Raw genomic sequence first — 15,540 nt, forward strand, 5'->3', positions numbered from 1 at the left:
GAAGACGGACGGCAGGGGGGCTGGCCGGCTGGCGCTCATGGGTTTCATCCTGGAGCCCCCCGGACAGCCCTCCACGGCCACCGGCCCTGGTGAGGAGGACCGTGAGGGCTGACTGTCCAGCCTGTCCGGCAGGGTGCCCTCTCTCCATGGCATGCCCATGTCCACCGCGCTGGGCTCCCCACCAGCCTCGGGGGAGCAGGCCGGCTGCCACGTGCCCTGAGACACCTGTGAGCTGCAGTCCCGTGAGACGGACCGCGCCACACTGACTCTCCTCTGTCCTGGTGGCTTGGTCCTTGCTTCTTCTGGGATGTGCCCCTGAGCAGAGGTCTCTCTGGGAGCCCTGAATTTCCCAGGGGACCGCTTGGCTAACTGGCGTCCCAGCTGCAGTGGGGTAGGGAAAAGGGTCCCCTGCAGGGCTTTGAAAAACAACCTGGAAAGAACATACAGAACACAGTCAGCTACTGCTGCCGCGAAGCCTTTGAGCTTCTGAGATTCGAATGGTGCAGGAGCACAGCAAAGACAGTGTTTTCCGAGCCCATGTGGGGCCAGAAGCCCACTGTCCTGGACACCTACCTGGGCAGCAGAGCAGCCACGGGCGCTAGCAGACAAATGGAGTAAAACACGGGGTCGCCCATCAGCGTCTGCATGGTCCAGTAGGGGTTGGAGGGAGGGTAGCACGTCGCACAGGAAGCGTTGTAAATCAAAGCCACGGTGAAAAATAAAACGACACTGAAGCCACAAGCCGTCCAGTTGAGCCAGGTCTGTGGGGTAAAGAGAAAAACAGGGCTTCTGTTTCAACAAAAGTGCACCGGTCCTCCTAGAGCAGGCGCAGTGTTCTCAGAGGGCACAGTGGGAACAGGGTGGGTCAGCATGAACACAGGCTGGGCGATGGAAGCTAGGGGCCAGGGGAAGGAGGGTTAAGCAGAGCTGGGTTGAGGGGCTTGGGTGGGCAGGAGCCCAGTGCTGCCTAGGACAGGCACGGGCTTAGGCTGGAGCTGCCCCCAACCCAGGCTTGGGTCCATGTGACCGGCCCGGGAACCCGGTTTGTTCTCATCACAGAGAGGCTGGCTTTGCAAAACCCTGCTCAAGCTAACGGACTGGGCATGTCAGTGAGGGCTCACAGACCAGCCCCCTTCTGGGTCAGTCCCACAGTTCTCACCCAGGTCTTGGTCTCGATGCCCAGGTGCAGGAGGAATGTGAACAGGGCGACGGCAGTGATGGGGGTGCCCCAGGTGAAGATGTCTGTGTCGGAGTCGTAGTAGGCCTGAAAGACAGTGGGGTCATCTGTCTGCATGTCACTGGATGAAGCTGGCGGGAAAGGCCTGGCCAGGGCCCAACTTACCAGGTAGGGAATGAAAAAGCACACGAGGCTCTGGAAGGCAGCATCGGCCATGTTTAGCCAGAATGTGCGAGGCCGATATTCCTGAGACACAAGAACAAGCACAGGGATTACAGGGACGGCCTCATCCCTTCACACGGTTTTCCAGTCCCCGCCAGGGCTTGTGAAGGCACAAGCCGGGCACCCCAGGGACACTTGCTAACTCAGGCCTTGGACAGGGAGGTCCCGAGGGCTGGGGCTTGGTGGAAAAACACTACGGAAAGGCTCACAAGGGCCCTTGAGGCTGAGTCGGTCACTGACAGCCTCTGGGTCTGCAAGGCCCATTACAACAGGAAAAAGAGGAAATGCATTCTAAAATCCCACGAGGAATTTCCCTAAGCCAGGGACTAGAGCATGCAATTCAGGCAGCCTCTCCAACCTGAGTCCTTCTACTTTGCCAGGGCTTTGCTTCCCTCTGTTGGTGGACCCCCTAGAATGTTTCTTAAACATGAGTTGTTTTAACATTAAATCACGGATGTCTCCTAATGTTAAAATCAATTAGCTGCATAGAAAAGGCAAAAATGACTTTGAAATGGACTAATCAAGTCTTCCTTGTCTGGGTGCCCACGTCTGTATCTGACCCTGCTGAATTCTGAGCTGCAAGAGCGAGCACTGGCCCACAGGACACTCAGAGCAGATAAGACGAGGGTTTACCAAGCATTGAGGAAAGGCAGCCCCTTCCTGTTAGTCCCCAGAACAAACTCACCCAGGAGGTGAGACCTGGCTGAGTACACGCGTGCCTCCAGGTGACGAGCAGAGACCCTCATCTACCTGACCCTCAGGAGCCCCCGTCCCAGGCTGCCCATAGGAAGTCTGACTTCAGCTGTGTCTGACTCTTTGCCATCCCACGAACTGCAGACTTCCCGGCTCCTCTGTCCAGGGAATTTTCCAGGCAAGAATACTGGAGAGGACTGCCAGTTCCAACTCTAGGGGATCTTTTCCACCCAGGGATTGAACCCTTATCTCCTGTGTTTCCTGCACTAGCAGGTGGATTCTTTACCACTGCTCCACCTGGGAAGCCCAGTGGGAAATCAGCACTTCAGTAAATCAGTTCTGAATTATTTATAGACCACTGTGGGAGATGCAGGGCTCTATTCCCTGGGCACATGTATAATTCCAATCAGCCCAAGAGAAGCACTGATGTGGCTTTCTTTACTGACCAGCAGGGACAGCTGGGAGTCAGCATGCTAATCTATGCAGTGTATTGATGGAAACATGTTTTTACATTATCTGTTTGTGTTCACTTGGTTTTCCCAGGGTTCCCCTATGGGTTTATCTTCTCATTAATCCCTATTCAAAGGAAATCACATTTCTTTTGGGGATGTTTTAGAAAAATCCCTGCTCTTCCTACAGTCATCCCACATGTCCTTGACTTGGATTTCAAATGGGCTTTCCTTGGGCTCCTGGAACCTCTTAGTGTAAAGACAGTTTTCACCTTGGTATACTTTCATAAGAGCTTCCCAGGTGGCTCTAGTGGTAAAGAACCCGCCTACCAGTGCAGGAGACACAGAGCTGTGGGTTCGATCCTGGGTGAGGGAAGAGCCCCTAGAAGAGGGCATGGCAACTCACTCCAGTATTTTACCTGGAGAATCCCAGGGACAGAGTCCTGTAGACCTTGGCAGGTCATATAGTCCATAATGTTGCAAAGAGTCCGACATGACTGTAACAACTTAGCACACATGCACGCATAGTTTTAAAAAAGTCTTTTCTTTCTCTCTTTTTTTAAGTAAGCTTTAGGTAAACTGATATATAGAAACTATACACAGTTTTAATGTAAACATTTTGATGAGTTTGGGCCCATATATACACCTCTGATACCATCACAACCAATCAACTCTTTCTACTTAAATCCATTGTCAAATTCTATAGACAGAATTCATTGTTTTCCTCTCACTGGTCAGATTCTAGAGTTTTAACTCCTCCAGTGTCCATTTTTTTTAGAAGATTTTATTTTTAAAATTTTATTGGAGTATAGTTGTACAATGTTGTGTTAAGTTTCAGGTATACAGCAAAGAAATTCTGTTTTATATACACACACACACACACACACACACATTCTTCTTCAGATTCTTCACCCCCATAGGTTATTACAGAATACCAAGTAGAATTCCCTGTGCTACACAGTAGGCCTTGCTGGTGATCTGTTTTATATATAGTAGTATGTGTATGTTAAGGTCCCAAGCTCCCAATTTACCCCTCCATGCCGTATTTCTCCTTCGGTAACAAAAGTTTGTTTTCAAAACCAGTGAATCTGTTTTGTAAATAAGTGCATTTGTATCATTTTTAAGAAGTGGATTCCACACCTGAGTGATCTCATACGGTATCTCCCCTGCTCTGTCTGCCCAGGGTGTCCACGGAAAGGGCAGCGTGGGCCGGGGCTCACCTCCATGTTCTGGCCGCTCCGGTAGAGCTGCGGCTCGGCAAGCAGCACATCGGCTGGCACATCCTTGTCCAGCACCCCAGTCACGAGCTGGGGGAGTGACGAGAAGAGCAGGTTAAAGAATATCAGGTACCACTGATCAATCATGGCAGATGCAGAGAAGCCACAGTAGAACTGGAACCAGAACAGGAGGCCGACGAACATCTGTGGTCAAAGGAAGGGTGGGATGGCAATTCTCATCTGCCCGCGGACTCCCATCCCAGGGGCCCAAGAGCTGCCCTCGGGCTCCCGTGATTCCCGTCCCAGGCAACCAAAAGCCGCCCGGCGGACTCCCTTGACTGCCATCCCAGGGGGCTGAGAGCCATCCCGTGGACTCCTGTCCCAGGCGGCCAAGAGGCTCACCGAGTCTGGCTGGAAAGACCGAATCTGTGCTCAGAGACTGTCTCCAGAAACGGCTCTCACCTTGGTGCCCTGTCTCTCCCTCCCCTCCTGCATCCCTCCAGCATCCAAAGGGCAGCAACAGCAGCTGGGGATTCCCACCAATAGCCCTCGGAGGGATGCATCTTGTGGTCAAAAGGCCACAGATCATAAGAAAACAAAATAAAGCTCTGGCAGAGTCTAGGGTGGCTCACGTCAAGAGGGCCAGCCGGGTACATCACCCACTGCCAGGCTTCTTTCCCTGTGCTCCTCTGGGACCACACCCTGGATGCTGCCTTCCTCTCTTTAATGAGGACAGTGTACAGTTACTGACTTCAGTGGAGGGGAGGAGGCACACACAAGCAGGGTGGTAATCGCGACTTTGACTGAGCCCTGGCCTCTGCCGGGTACTCTGCCCTCAGGGTGAGCTACAGGCATTCCTGCTGGTCCCTACAGCTATCCCAAACAGGAAAGCAAGGTCCAGAGAGGTGGAGGAACCTCCTCCCATGCCCAGCGTGAGGACCTGGGTGAGCCTCTTCCCACTGTTACTGAACATCCTGATACTACATGGGGGGGCGGTGGCGCTGGCAGCTTAGCGACTGCAGGGCATTCTGACACTTACTAGCTATGCAAGCTAGCACAGATAATTTAGCCGTTCTGCCTCAGTGACCTTGTCCATGACACGGGCACACCAGCGGTACTCAGCTGTGGGCTGTGGTGAGAATTAATGACTAACGCACCTTGAAGCACTCACAAGAGCTCCCTACATGCTGAGATGCTCATCAGCGTCATCTGTGGTTGCTACTGTCAGGAGAACAGCTATTTCCTTCGTCTGAGGCTCAAGCAGGGCCGGCGTGCTCACCCCATTTACAGGAAAGGAAACTAAGGTCCAAGGTGTCAAATGACTGGACAGTGGTCACTGAATGAGTAACAAACCCATCTTGATCAACCACTCGGGGGTCTTGGCCTGGAGGAGCCACGCTGGAAGAAAATTCTCTGCTGGACACTGCAGACAGTGGCCTTGGCGTGGGTTCTGGAGCTGCTGCTGTGCACATTTCTGACCTTGAGGCAGTCACTTAACCTCTTTGAGCTAGATCTCAGAGACGTTTCTTGACCTAAAAAATGGCTTGTTCCAATGATCAGGAAAAAAAGACAGTCTACACTGGTAACACCTCTAGTGACCCAGATCTTCCAAACCTTGTTTCAGTCTTTGCCCTAATGCAACTCTTCCCCTCCACCCTGAAAATTGACAAACTTGGCTTCTTCACTAACTTTCTTCCTTTTTTCATACCCACACTTGCTTATGGCTTGTCTATCTCCTCAGGTGCAGCCTAGTGACTCATCAGTAAGCAAGTGGAGTCAAAGAGGAGAAAAAGTACTTAGATAATTGAGATTTTTTTTTTTTTCATGTAGTACCCAAAGCCTTCTCAAACCACTGTTGCTATGGAAACTTTCCTTCTCTACTCCTTACTGGAAGGCAGGCGAACTTATTCTGAAAATAAATGAATTTCTCAATTTGGGAGGCAGAGTGATTATTTCTGAACTTCTCAAGTAGATTAAGTGCCTGTTCACAGAGGCCTTGAATCTGACACAGAATAAAAAGAGGCCCCTTCTCCTTCCTTCGGAGAAGGCAATGGCACCCCACTCCAGTACTCTTGCTTGGAAAATCCCATGGACAGAGGAGCCTGTTAGGCTGCAATCCATGGGGTCACTAAGAGTCAGACACGACTGAGTGACTTCACTTTCACTTTTCACTTTCATGCATTGGAGAAGGAAATGGCAGCCCACTCCAGTGTTCTTGCCTGGAGAATCCCAGGGACGGGGGAGCCTGGTGGGCTGCCATCTATGGGGTTGCACAGAGTCGGACACGACTGAGGTGACTTAGTATCTCCTTCCTTGCCCCCTTCCCGAGGGCAGATTTGCTGCAGCAGACAGGAGGCACTGTCCATTCCGGTAGCCACTCTGGGTCTCTTCTGCAACTGAAATATTGAATGCCTCCCCCTCAGTCTGAGAAGTTTTTGTTAGGAATTACAGAGAGCAGAGTTCAATTCCTATGTTCTGTTTTGTTTTCAGATAAAAAAAAAAAACAAAATCCAAAGGAGGCAAATAACTTGCTCCAGATTGCACAGCTAATGACTGAGAGAAACGGGGCTGGGATTCCAGCCTGCCCAGCCCCACTCACCTTTACTCAAAGCACCACCTACACCTTCGGGGGCTGGGAGCCTCTCGGTTTGCAACTCTGTGCGAGGAGGGGTAGGTGCTGGGGAGGCAATGCCAGGGAGTCAGTAGCAAGGGGATCTGATGAGGTCAGGGACAGCATAGCACAGCACAGCACAGCCCTGCATGGACTGTGTCCCAGGCAGAACCCAATCTGAATTAATTTCCAGGACCTAACCTATAAAATTAGACATGCTCTTGACTTTGGAGCTATGGATCCAGCAGGGCAGATCTACAGGACTACTCTGAAGAGTCAGCTACCCCAAGAGTTTACTTACTTTGTCTCCTTGCCTCGTATCAGAGGCAAGAGGGACAAGCAGCAATCCAGCAAGTTCTCAGCAGAGTGTCTATACCTCACAAGTAGGGTAGGGTCCTAAGATGGCCATGTGGTCCATCCTGGAGGCTATTGCTGCCACACAGCTGTCTGCCAAGGACACAGTAGTGAAGGAACTAAGAATTAAATGTTAGGGTCAGCAGGAAATAGACCAGGGCCCTGAATCAGAGTCCCTGAAGAAACAGAACTGTCCTGAGCCAAGCAGGTCTGCGCACAGCCTGAAAGGTCAAATACAGAATGAGCGGGCCTGAGGGGTATCTACCTGCCAGCACAGAGGGTGGCAGCCCCCTCTTGCTGGCCCAGGGTGGGCGTGATTTTTGCCATTTATTTCTACTTCATTAAATCTGGGCCCAAAGCTTCAATGTCATAATTGCTATATCAAAGTCCATTTGTATCTGAATAAACAAACTGCTATGAAATCAGTTTAGCTCACAATAAAATTTTTACCATTTCACTACCTCATTGACTGGTTCTGTAATCCTAGATTTATAAACAAAAGTATTTTATTTATGTATTTATTGAGATGGTGCAGCGGGCTCAGTGTGTAGTAGAGTGTAGCAGAGTTGTAGAGGAGTGTCAGTGTCTAGTGCGGAAGTTTCCTGAATAGGAAACTATGGTAAAACATGATGACGCCTGTGGTTGATGAATGAACACAGAAGCAACGATGTAGCCATAGGCATATGTACACTCATGGCGGCCAGGGGGATGAGGAAAGGCTTCTCGAAGACAGTAGGCAATCTCAACAGCCTGCTTATCATCAGGGTCACAGCCCAGCTGAGTCCTCTCATGCTGACCCAGGACTGCCAACCACACTTCCACTCATCAGATGAGCCCATGTGCTTTGAGAGGGCACCGATCAGAGCATCCTGTCTGTGGGCACCTCAGGAGACCATTCCTGAGAGAGACAGGGACAGAGCAGTAAAGGGCCTGGAAACTGGAGTTGGCTGGGTGGAGGCAGAAAGGAGCCTCGATCACTCACTGACTGAGGACTTCATGCAAACCCCCGGACCCCACGGTCACTCTACTTATTATAAAGCTGCAAGTGGACTTCCTCCTTGGATCTACCTGTTTCCATGCTCAGAGCAGCAAGTGAGTTAAGACTTCTGAGACTGAGGGTGCAAAGGCAGACCAGGCCTGGGAAAAATCCACAGAAGCCAAGTGGGGTGGAACCAACGGGAGGCTGTGGGATGGCCTGCAGACCATGTTCAGTTAACAGTCCTGTGAATCTCATGGATTTCACATCAAAAATCCTCGACACTGGCATCAAATACATACTGTGTTTTTGTAGAAGAAGTACAGCACCATGTTGGCAAGCCGGGAATAGCACCAATGTCCGTGAACGATCAAGAGCCTCTCAAGGTATCGGAACTTGGGCACCGCGAAGTCGCTGGCCATCACTGCCTTGAGAGGGAGAGAGTGCCAGTTGTTGCTGCTGCTTCACTGCGCCTGAGGTCCATCTTAACTCCCCCCAAACACAAGGCGCAATGGGGATGCAGAAATCCAGCCTGAGCTGGCTGTTACCACTGTCTCCAGGATGAATGCTTGCATTTAAGAAAAATCCAATACCGACTACACTGTAGTTTAGGGATACTGCTCTAGAGGACATATTTAAGATTTCAAATATATGTAACTGATGGATTTGTAAAGTTTTTGCTTTTTCTTTCCCATGCTTTTTTTTTTTTAAGCAAATTAAAAAAAATATGGAGATGTATGAAATTTCCCTGCTTTTTCCCACTCTCTGATGTTTTATTCATCTAAATCATCTTAGGATCCCAACCCAAAGATGAACCAAAGCTGCCCCTTAGGTATGCCTCAGGAACAGACAGACAGCTGTCCTGCGAGGTGTCCTCTGGGTCATTCTCCCCAAGAGCCACGGGTGATGAGCAAGGCCAGGCCCATGGCTGCCCTGCCTGCCAATCAGCCCAGTCTCAGGATTCCCACTGTAGGGCACTGGACATCGTCTGAAAGGACAGTGGGATGGACAGCAGGCTTCCTCTGCAGACAGGAAAGAGCCCGGGGGAGGAAGCTTGCCTTTACCTTACTGAGCACCACATTCTATACAATTAAACTAACTGAGCCAGACAGTGCCATCCTAATGACAATGTCTGTGTCCAAAATAACTTGGAATACATCATTATTTGGGAATGAATTTTATTATTTTGGGGAAAAATCCACGAAAATGTCAAAGATACATTTTTGCTTATCTTTGAAGTTTATTCCACACAAACATTTAAGTCTGCTTTTCAAATTTTACAGGCTTCCCTTAAATATCACTTAGAAAAGAGCAGGTGATGATACTGTCCCATTTGCGAAACAGAGAAACATCATTACACATGACAGAAAAAAATGAAGCCTTAGAATGTCTGCTTTCTGAACCCAGAAGTAAGGATCTGAAAGCAAACGGTATCTTTACCCCTCTTCCTGTCAACATGTGGGAGCCTTAAGGGTTTTGTGCATCTTTTCTTCCTTCGTTTATTCCACAATTCATCCTCTCAAAAATCATGTATTAAGACCCTCCAGTTGCCAGACACAGACTTGGAGACAGATACCGTCACATGTGGTCCCTGTCTTCAATGTCCTAACACTGAAGGGCTAATGTTGAGTCAGAGTTAAGGAGAAGCCCCGGGGCTGTTTGGGAAGCAGCCCTGACCTTGAGAACCCCAGGTATGCCCCTCCTTCCAGGCCCCGCTGGCCTTTCCGCCACCCTGCGACCCAGCTTCCTGCCTCCACACCCTGAACACACCACTCACTCCCCCAATCACGGTGGCCTCTCCAGTGTTCCCAGCTGTGCAGAGCCTCCTGTCACATCCTCAGCAGGGAAACTCATGTTGCTCTTTCACAGCACTCACGACAACTCAATTATGACCCCTGGTGTAAGTTAGAATACTTTCCTATCTTCCCTTTCTGATCTTTCTGAATATTCCATGAGACCCTGCATGGTAGACGCTGTGATCACCCACAGCCCTGGTTCCCAGTCAGCACCCATGGGGTGCTCAACAAACATGGTTGACCAGATGACTCCTCAAAGACTAGGTGTCTCAGAGCGACAGAATTTCCTGGGTTCTTTCTGTTCCCCTGCCTGGGACACCTTTTCCACCCAGGCTGAGCTGGGGAACTGCAACTACCATCACTTTACCTCAGACACTCAGCTTGGACTCCTCGGGTCCCTACAGCCACAGCGCCCCACACAGTGTGTCTTCCAGGGAGCTCCGTACAACGTCCCCTTGCTTACTGGACTGACTAACAAGCAAGCGGGGCCACATTCCTTGGGGAACCTGAGCCCTTAGAACAGTAGGAGAACATGTCGAGTCTTACCATCACTTTACATGATGCACCCTCAATAAAGAAGTATGCTGCTGCTGCTGCTGCTAAGTCGCTTCAGTCATGTCGGACTCTGTGCGACCCCATGGACTGCAGCCTACCAGGCTTTTCCGTCCATGGGATTCTCCAGGCAAGAACACTGGAATGGGTTGCCATTTCCTTCTCCAATGCATGGAAGTGAAAAGTGAAAGTGAAGTCCCTTAGTCGTGTCCGACTCTTAGCGACCCCATGGACTGCAGCCTACCTGGCTCCTCCATCCATGGGATTTTCCGGGCAACAGGACTGGAGCTTCAAGTAAATACAAGTCATGTCCACTCAAAGCTAAGTCTCAGTAAGATCCCCTACAGTCTGGCTGATTCCCACACCTCCTTCATGGCTCACTGAATCCTCTAGCTCCTGCCCTGAGGCCCTCCAGTGGATACAGCTCATGCCCTTCCTCACCAGCATGCTCAATCTTAGAGACCCTGATACAAAGTGGACTGGCTGCATTTCTCTGCACGTGTGGTTTACAAGCACTGCCCTGGGTAGGTTTTCATCCTAGGAAATGAGTGCAAAGGAGGCCATGCTGAAAAAATCAGATGGAATTAACTATTTTTCTCATTCATTCAATAGACATTTTTGAGCTCCCCCATGTGATGTCACAGAGAAGGCAACGACAACGCATTCCAGTACTCTTGACTGGAAAATCTCATGGACAGAGGAGCCTTGTAGGCTGCAGTCCATGAGGTCGCTAGGAGTCGGACATGACTGAGCAACTTCACTTTCACTTTTCACTTTCATGCATTGGAGAAGGAAACGGCAACCCACTCCAGTGTTCTTGCCTGGAGAATCCCAGGGATGGAGGAGCCTGGTGGGCTGCCGTCTATGGGCTTGCAAAGAGTTGGACACAACTGAAGCGACTTACCAGCAGTGGCGGCATGTGATGTCACTGGGAGGAGGGGCAAGGATGAGTCCCAACTGGGTTCCATTTTCAGTTTTATGGAGGAAGAAAACATGTATAGTAACATAACCCAGGTCAGACGAGACGCAGGAGAGTTATGTGCTGAGGAGGAGCCCAGGATGGGGCAACTGTGCTTCTAGCTCAGGAATTTCCAGCAAACTGTGATTTCAGTGTCAAGTGAGAAAATCAATGAACCTGCACAAGCATGGCACATATGTGTGCTCAAAAGCTAGTTACAGGGTGAATACATCAATGAACAACTGATGACCAAAGAGTGAACAACGTCTTGATTTTTAAAAGAAGACAACTGGATAGACTGTTCCCAAAAGTTTCCACCAAGTTAAAAATACTGTGATTCAAACTTAATCAAATGTAGAACTGCTACATCCCAAAGAAGTACATTTATAATGAACCCATTTATTCATCATCTGGATCACGTGAGGAGAACCAACACGATGGCAAATGAGAAACACAGAGATGAATTTTCACATGAGTGAGGACGGCTTTCCTCCATCTTCATGGTGACACCAAGACACAACAGTCCTATAGTAAAGCCCATGGTATCACTGATGTTCAGGAGCAATAAAAAGTGCCTTGCAGAGACGATCCACTACAGGCCACCTTTCCACAGGAACAGACTGACAGGCATATTCACTGCACGGCTTCACTAACATGAAGAGCCACGTGCCACCTGGTCTACTGCCGGCTTAGCAGCAGGCGAGCACCAGCTGTACTAAGATCCAAGCCTTCAGCTCTGCAGGACGGCTCACAGGGAGGCCAGCGCGGCTCAGAGTGGGAGCCCTTTGGTTGCCCAGGACAGCCCCCTGTCCTTACCTGCATGCCCTCCTGGCCTGAAATTCCCACGCCCACGTCTGCCACCTGGATCATGCTGACGTCATTGGCTCCGTCTCCTAGAACAGCACAGGCAGGGAGAATCGTGAGCTGAGATGTACATGATTAAACAGGCTTGGTGGATCTTCCCGGGACTCTGGTGTGAGCTGCGAACTGTGGAGGGTCCTAGGGAGGACTGAGGAAGAGGCAGTGCAGCCCCTGCCCCAGGGGAGCTGGGTTATGCAGTCAGAGCAAACCTGGTGGGAGGCTTGGACCCACCAGTCACACCAGGAAGAATCTGAGAAAGCAGCAGCCAGCGCCCCTTTCCAGTTAGGACACATTCCAAGCTACTGGCTCAGACACCAGTAGAGCCCTTCACGGGGCATCTAGCACAAAATAGGATCACCACCTTCAGTGTTACTTCCTGACCCACTCTAGGCTTTGTCACACGGCAGTCAAGGCTACTTCTACTCATACTCCTGTGAGTGGTTTTCTAAACTGCACAAAGGAGGTTAAATTCTGCCCAGCAACTGTGGAACTCTGTTTGCACACTCAAGTCTGGCTAGCTTGTTAGTTACTGTGCCCACCCTTGGGCTCTCTAAGCATGTAATTAATGAGACCATCTATGTATTTAGTCAAATTGCTGATAGAAAGCGTGTAGGAGCACAGGGTCAGAGCTCTTAACATCTTTGGGGAAAGACAACCGGAGACTTAAAGTCATTATCATTCTGTGAAAATGACTGTTCTTGGAACGGGGTGGCAGAAGGGCCCACATCACAGAATACCTCCCCCATTTCAAACACTTAAGAAGTATAGGTATATAAAGTCAGAGTGACTCAGAAGGATGTCTTTCCTCTGTGATTCCTCTGTTCTTTACTGCACAGGGCCCAACCTGGAGAATCAGTATTTACCCAACTGAAATTCTGTGAAGCAATAACCTCTGCAGCTCTTCCCAGAATGTCCCATTTAAAATGAGATGTGTGGGCAATGATGCTCTCGGGATTATTAATTGCTAGATATCCAGGTCTAGGTCATATTCATGCCTTAACTCATAGAAAGAAATAAACTAAAAATTGATGGGTCTTTACCTTTCCTTTCCCTTTTGAGATTCTGTTTTGTTTTTTCTTTCTAACCAGCCTTTTTCTTTTCCCAGTTTCCTAAGTGAATGTCACACACCAGTGATGTGGTGGCTGAGTGAGCCAGGCCCTGACCAGGCAGTGAGAATGTGCTGTATCATGTTCAGGGTCTCACACCCGGCCCACTGGGGGATGCTGACCTCATGTTACAGTTAAGGCTGGAGCACAGAAGAGCAAAGTTACCAGTGAGGGCGCAGAACCAGACTCAAACTCCTCAGCTTTTGCCTCCAAACACCTGCTCAGAGAGACGTAAAGGCCTGTCTGGGCACATGAGGGCAAAGGTGGTCCTGACACAGCCTCCCTGAAGAGGGGCCATCCTAGAAGATCTGCCTGTCTTATCTCAGCTGGAACCAAGTGGCTGTGGGTGAACACACCTCATCCCCCTCAGCAGTTACCATGCCCTGGGGATGTGCAGGTCCATCTCCATGACAACCATGCTAAGGCCATCACCAGCCTCAACTATCCTGATGAGGTGACAGGGTGGCAATTCCTACATCACCAAGGGTGGGGGGCTACCACAGACCTCCTGTAGAAAATATGGTAATTAATACTGATTGGTGAGGAAGCTTTATTTCAGAGCAAGCTCTCATTTAGGTGTGCATTCTATATGCAGGAAGACCAAACTATTTGATATCGGGGAATCCTGGGGACCACCCCTTTTCCTAGGCTACCTGCAGTCTCTCCCAGCTCTCCCCAGCAGGTGGGGCTGCCACGTCCCTGAACCTCCCTGGAGATTGGACTTCAATCAGAGTGGGTGAGGAGACAGGTGGGTGCGGGTGCAGACTGGAGAGGAGCCTAGGAGGCTTGCCAGGCCAGCAGTCTGCAAGGAAAAGCCACCATCAGACACACAGTCCTTAAGGAAATGATGCAAAATTCAGCAACTATTCAGAGCTTAGGAGGAATGTTTTAAAATTAGATGCTGGTCTTGAAACAAAATCATCTCCCAGGTGGCTCAGATGGTAAAGAATCAGGCTGACGATGCAGGAGACCTGGGTTCGATGCCTGGGTGGGGAAGATCCCCTGGAGAAGGAAATGACAACCCACTCCAGTACTCTTGCCTGGAGAATCCCATGGACAGAGGAGCCTGTCCACTGGCGGGCTGTAGTCCATGTGGTCACAAAGAGTCGGACACAACTGAGTGACTAACACTTGAAGCAAAGTTCAGCAGACAAGAAGTGATGGGAATTCCTATCACCATGGAGTCTCTGGGTCCTGAAGCGTGATGAAGTTGGACCCCAGGTGGCTCATGGCCATCAGAAGCACCTACAAAGGGCCTTCTTCCTAAGTTGGCCTGGGGTCAGGCTTAGAGTGCAGGCCTCTGCTGAGGCCAAAGCCACAGGACAGGACTCTCCTGTCTCCCCGGAGACAGTAAGAAGCTCTAACTTTTTAATTTGACACTGAATTACTGACTTCATAATATGTAGCTATATCTGTTGCTAGTGTATTTTGTGGCTTTCAAATCCAAGCTTTATATTTGGAACAGACTGCCAATTTTATTGCACAGAGTCTGATTTTATAAATAGGAAAAAGAGAAAGAAAGCGTTTTCCCACCCTAGAGTATAGTATGGAAGAGGTAGGAAAGTCAAGATGCTTCAAGGGGAGGCAGCTGCACAGGAGGAGGCTGTCCGGCCTGGATACTTGCCTATGGCCAGGGTCATGGCCTTGAGCTTGCTCCTGACCAGTTTCACCACCATGCTCTTCTGCAGGGGGGTTGAGCGACAGCAAAGGACAGACCGGCACTGCTTAGCAAGGAAGAGGAATTTGTCCTCCAGGTTCTTCTGGAGGGCGTAGGCCAGACTTCTCCCATCGATCACGAGGCTGGGGCCAGAGGCAGTGGCTTCGGAGGGTGGACAGAGAGGGGCGAAGCCCACGCTGAGGTTGCCAGCGGTCCTCTTGGGGCTGCGGGACTGCACATAGCGCAGGCACTGGTCCAGCAGGGCCTCGCACGCCTCCTGAAGTGGACAGAAGAGGAACGCATGGGTCACTCATCCATATCACCCCAGCGACACATCTGAGACTGCCGGGACCCAGGCTGCAGTCCTGGCCCAGAAGGGCACCCTCCTGCACCTGGAAAGTCAGGGGAAGTGGTCGACTTTCAGCATGAAAGAGTCTGGGTGGGTTTAGGGTTCCTATTAGGATTCTACTTGATTCCATTATACCGCGTAGAGCTAAGCACAGAGCACCTTCACTTTGGGAGGCCTAGCCAGACTGTGGTGGAACTACTACCTGGTCAGGCCATGGGAGCTTTCCAGGCACTTCCCCACGGTCCTCAGAGGCCCTTACTCAGAACTTCTTGTTTTCTAGTGAGCTACCAAGAAGAGCTTCTGCTGTGATTAGCTTCAAAAGGAGTGTAATCAGAGTCTCTTTAAGCTCTCCAGTTAACCAGGGGAAAAAAAGCCTAATGTCTGAGGCTTTGAATTGGCAGTGCCCTTCCAAAGCTGTATCTGAATCCCAGAAAGGATAGGGAAACTTCCTGGGGAGACTGCAGGGTCAGGGCACAGAGGCATGGGAGGGACAAGTGTTTCTAAGAATGAATAAACTCCAGGAACTCCACTGGTTCCTGCTCCTCCATGGACAGAGAGACCC

General features: G+C 50.3%; 1 protein-coding gene across 1 annotated transcript in view; it reads right to left on the minus strand.

Moving 5' to 3' along the window:
* ATP10A (ATPase, class V, type 10A) overlaps window positions 1–15,540 on the minus strand; it is a gene marked incomplete at its 5' end in the record, with an annotated part of 181,888 nt that overhangs the window by 976 nt on the left and 165,372 nt on the right. The window contains 8 exons of the mRNA XM_010845848.1: window positions 7–430; window positions 574–761; window positions 1,160–1,264; window positions 1,343–1,423; window positions 3,762–3,962; window positions 8,002–8,127; window positions 11,822–11,898; window positions 14,597–14,906. Of these exons, the coding sequence (XP_010844150.1) occupies window positions 7–430; window positions 574–761; window positions 1,160–1,264; window positions 1,343–1,423; window positions 3,762–3,962; window positions 8,002–8,127; window positions 11,822–11,898; window positions 14,597–14,906 (1,512 nt within the window). The remainder of the gene's footprint in view (window positions 1–6; window positions 431–573; window positions 762–1,159; window positions 1,265–1,342; window positions 1,424–3,761; window positions 3,963–8,001; window positions 8,128–11,821; window positions 11,899–14,596; window positions 14,907–15,540) is intronic.

This window comes from Bison bison, unplaced genomic scaffold (assembly GCF_000754665.1).
Source record: "Bison bison bison isolate TAMUID 2011002044 unplaced genomic scaffold, Bison_UMD1.0 scf7180017864224, whole genome shotgun sequence".
Taxonomy (NCBI): Eukaryota; Metazoa; Chordata; class Mammalia; order Artiodactyla; family Bovidae; genus Bison; species Bison bison.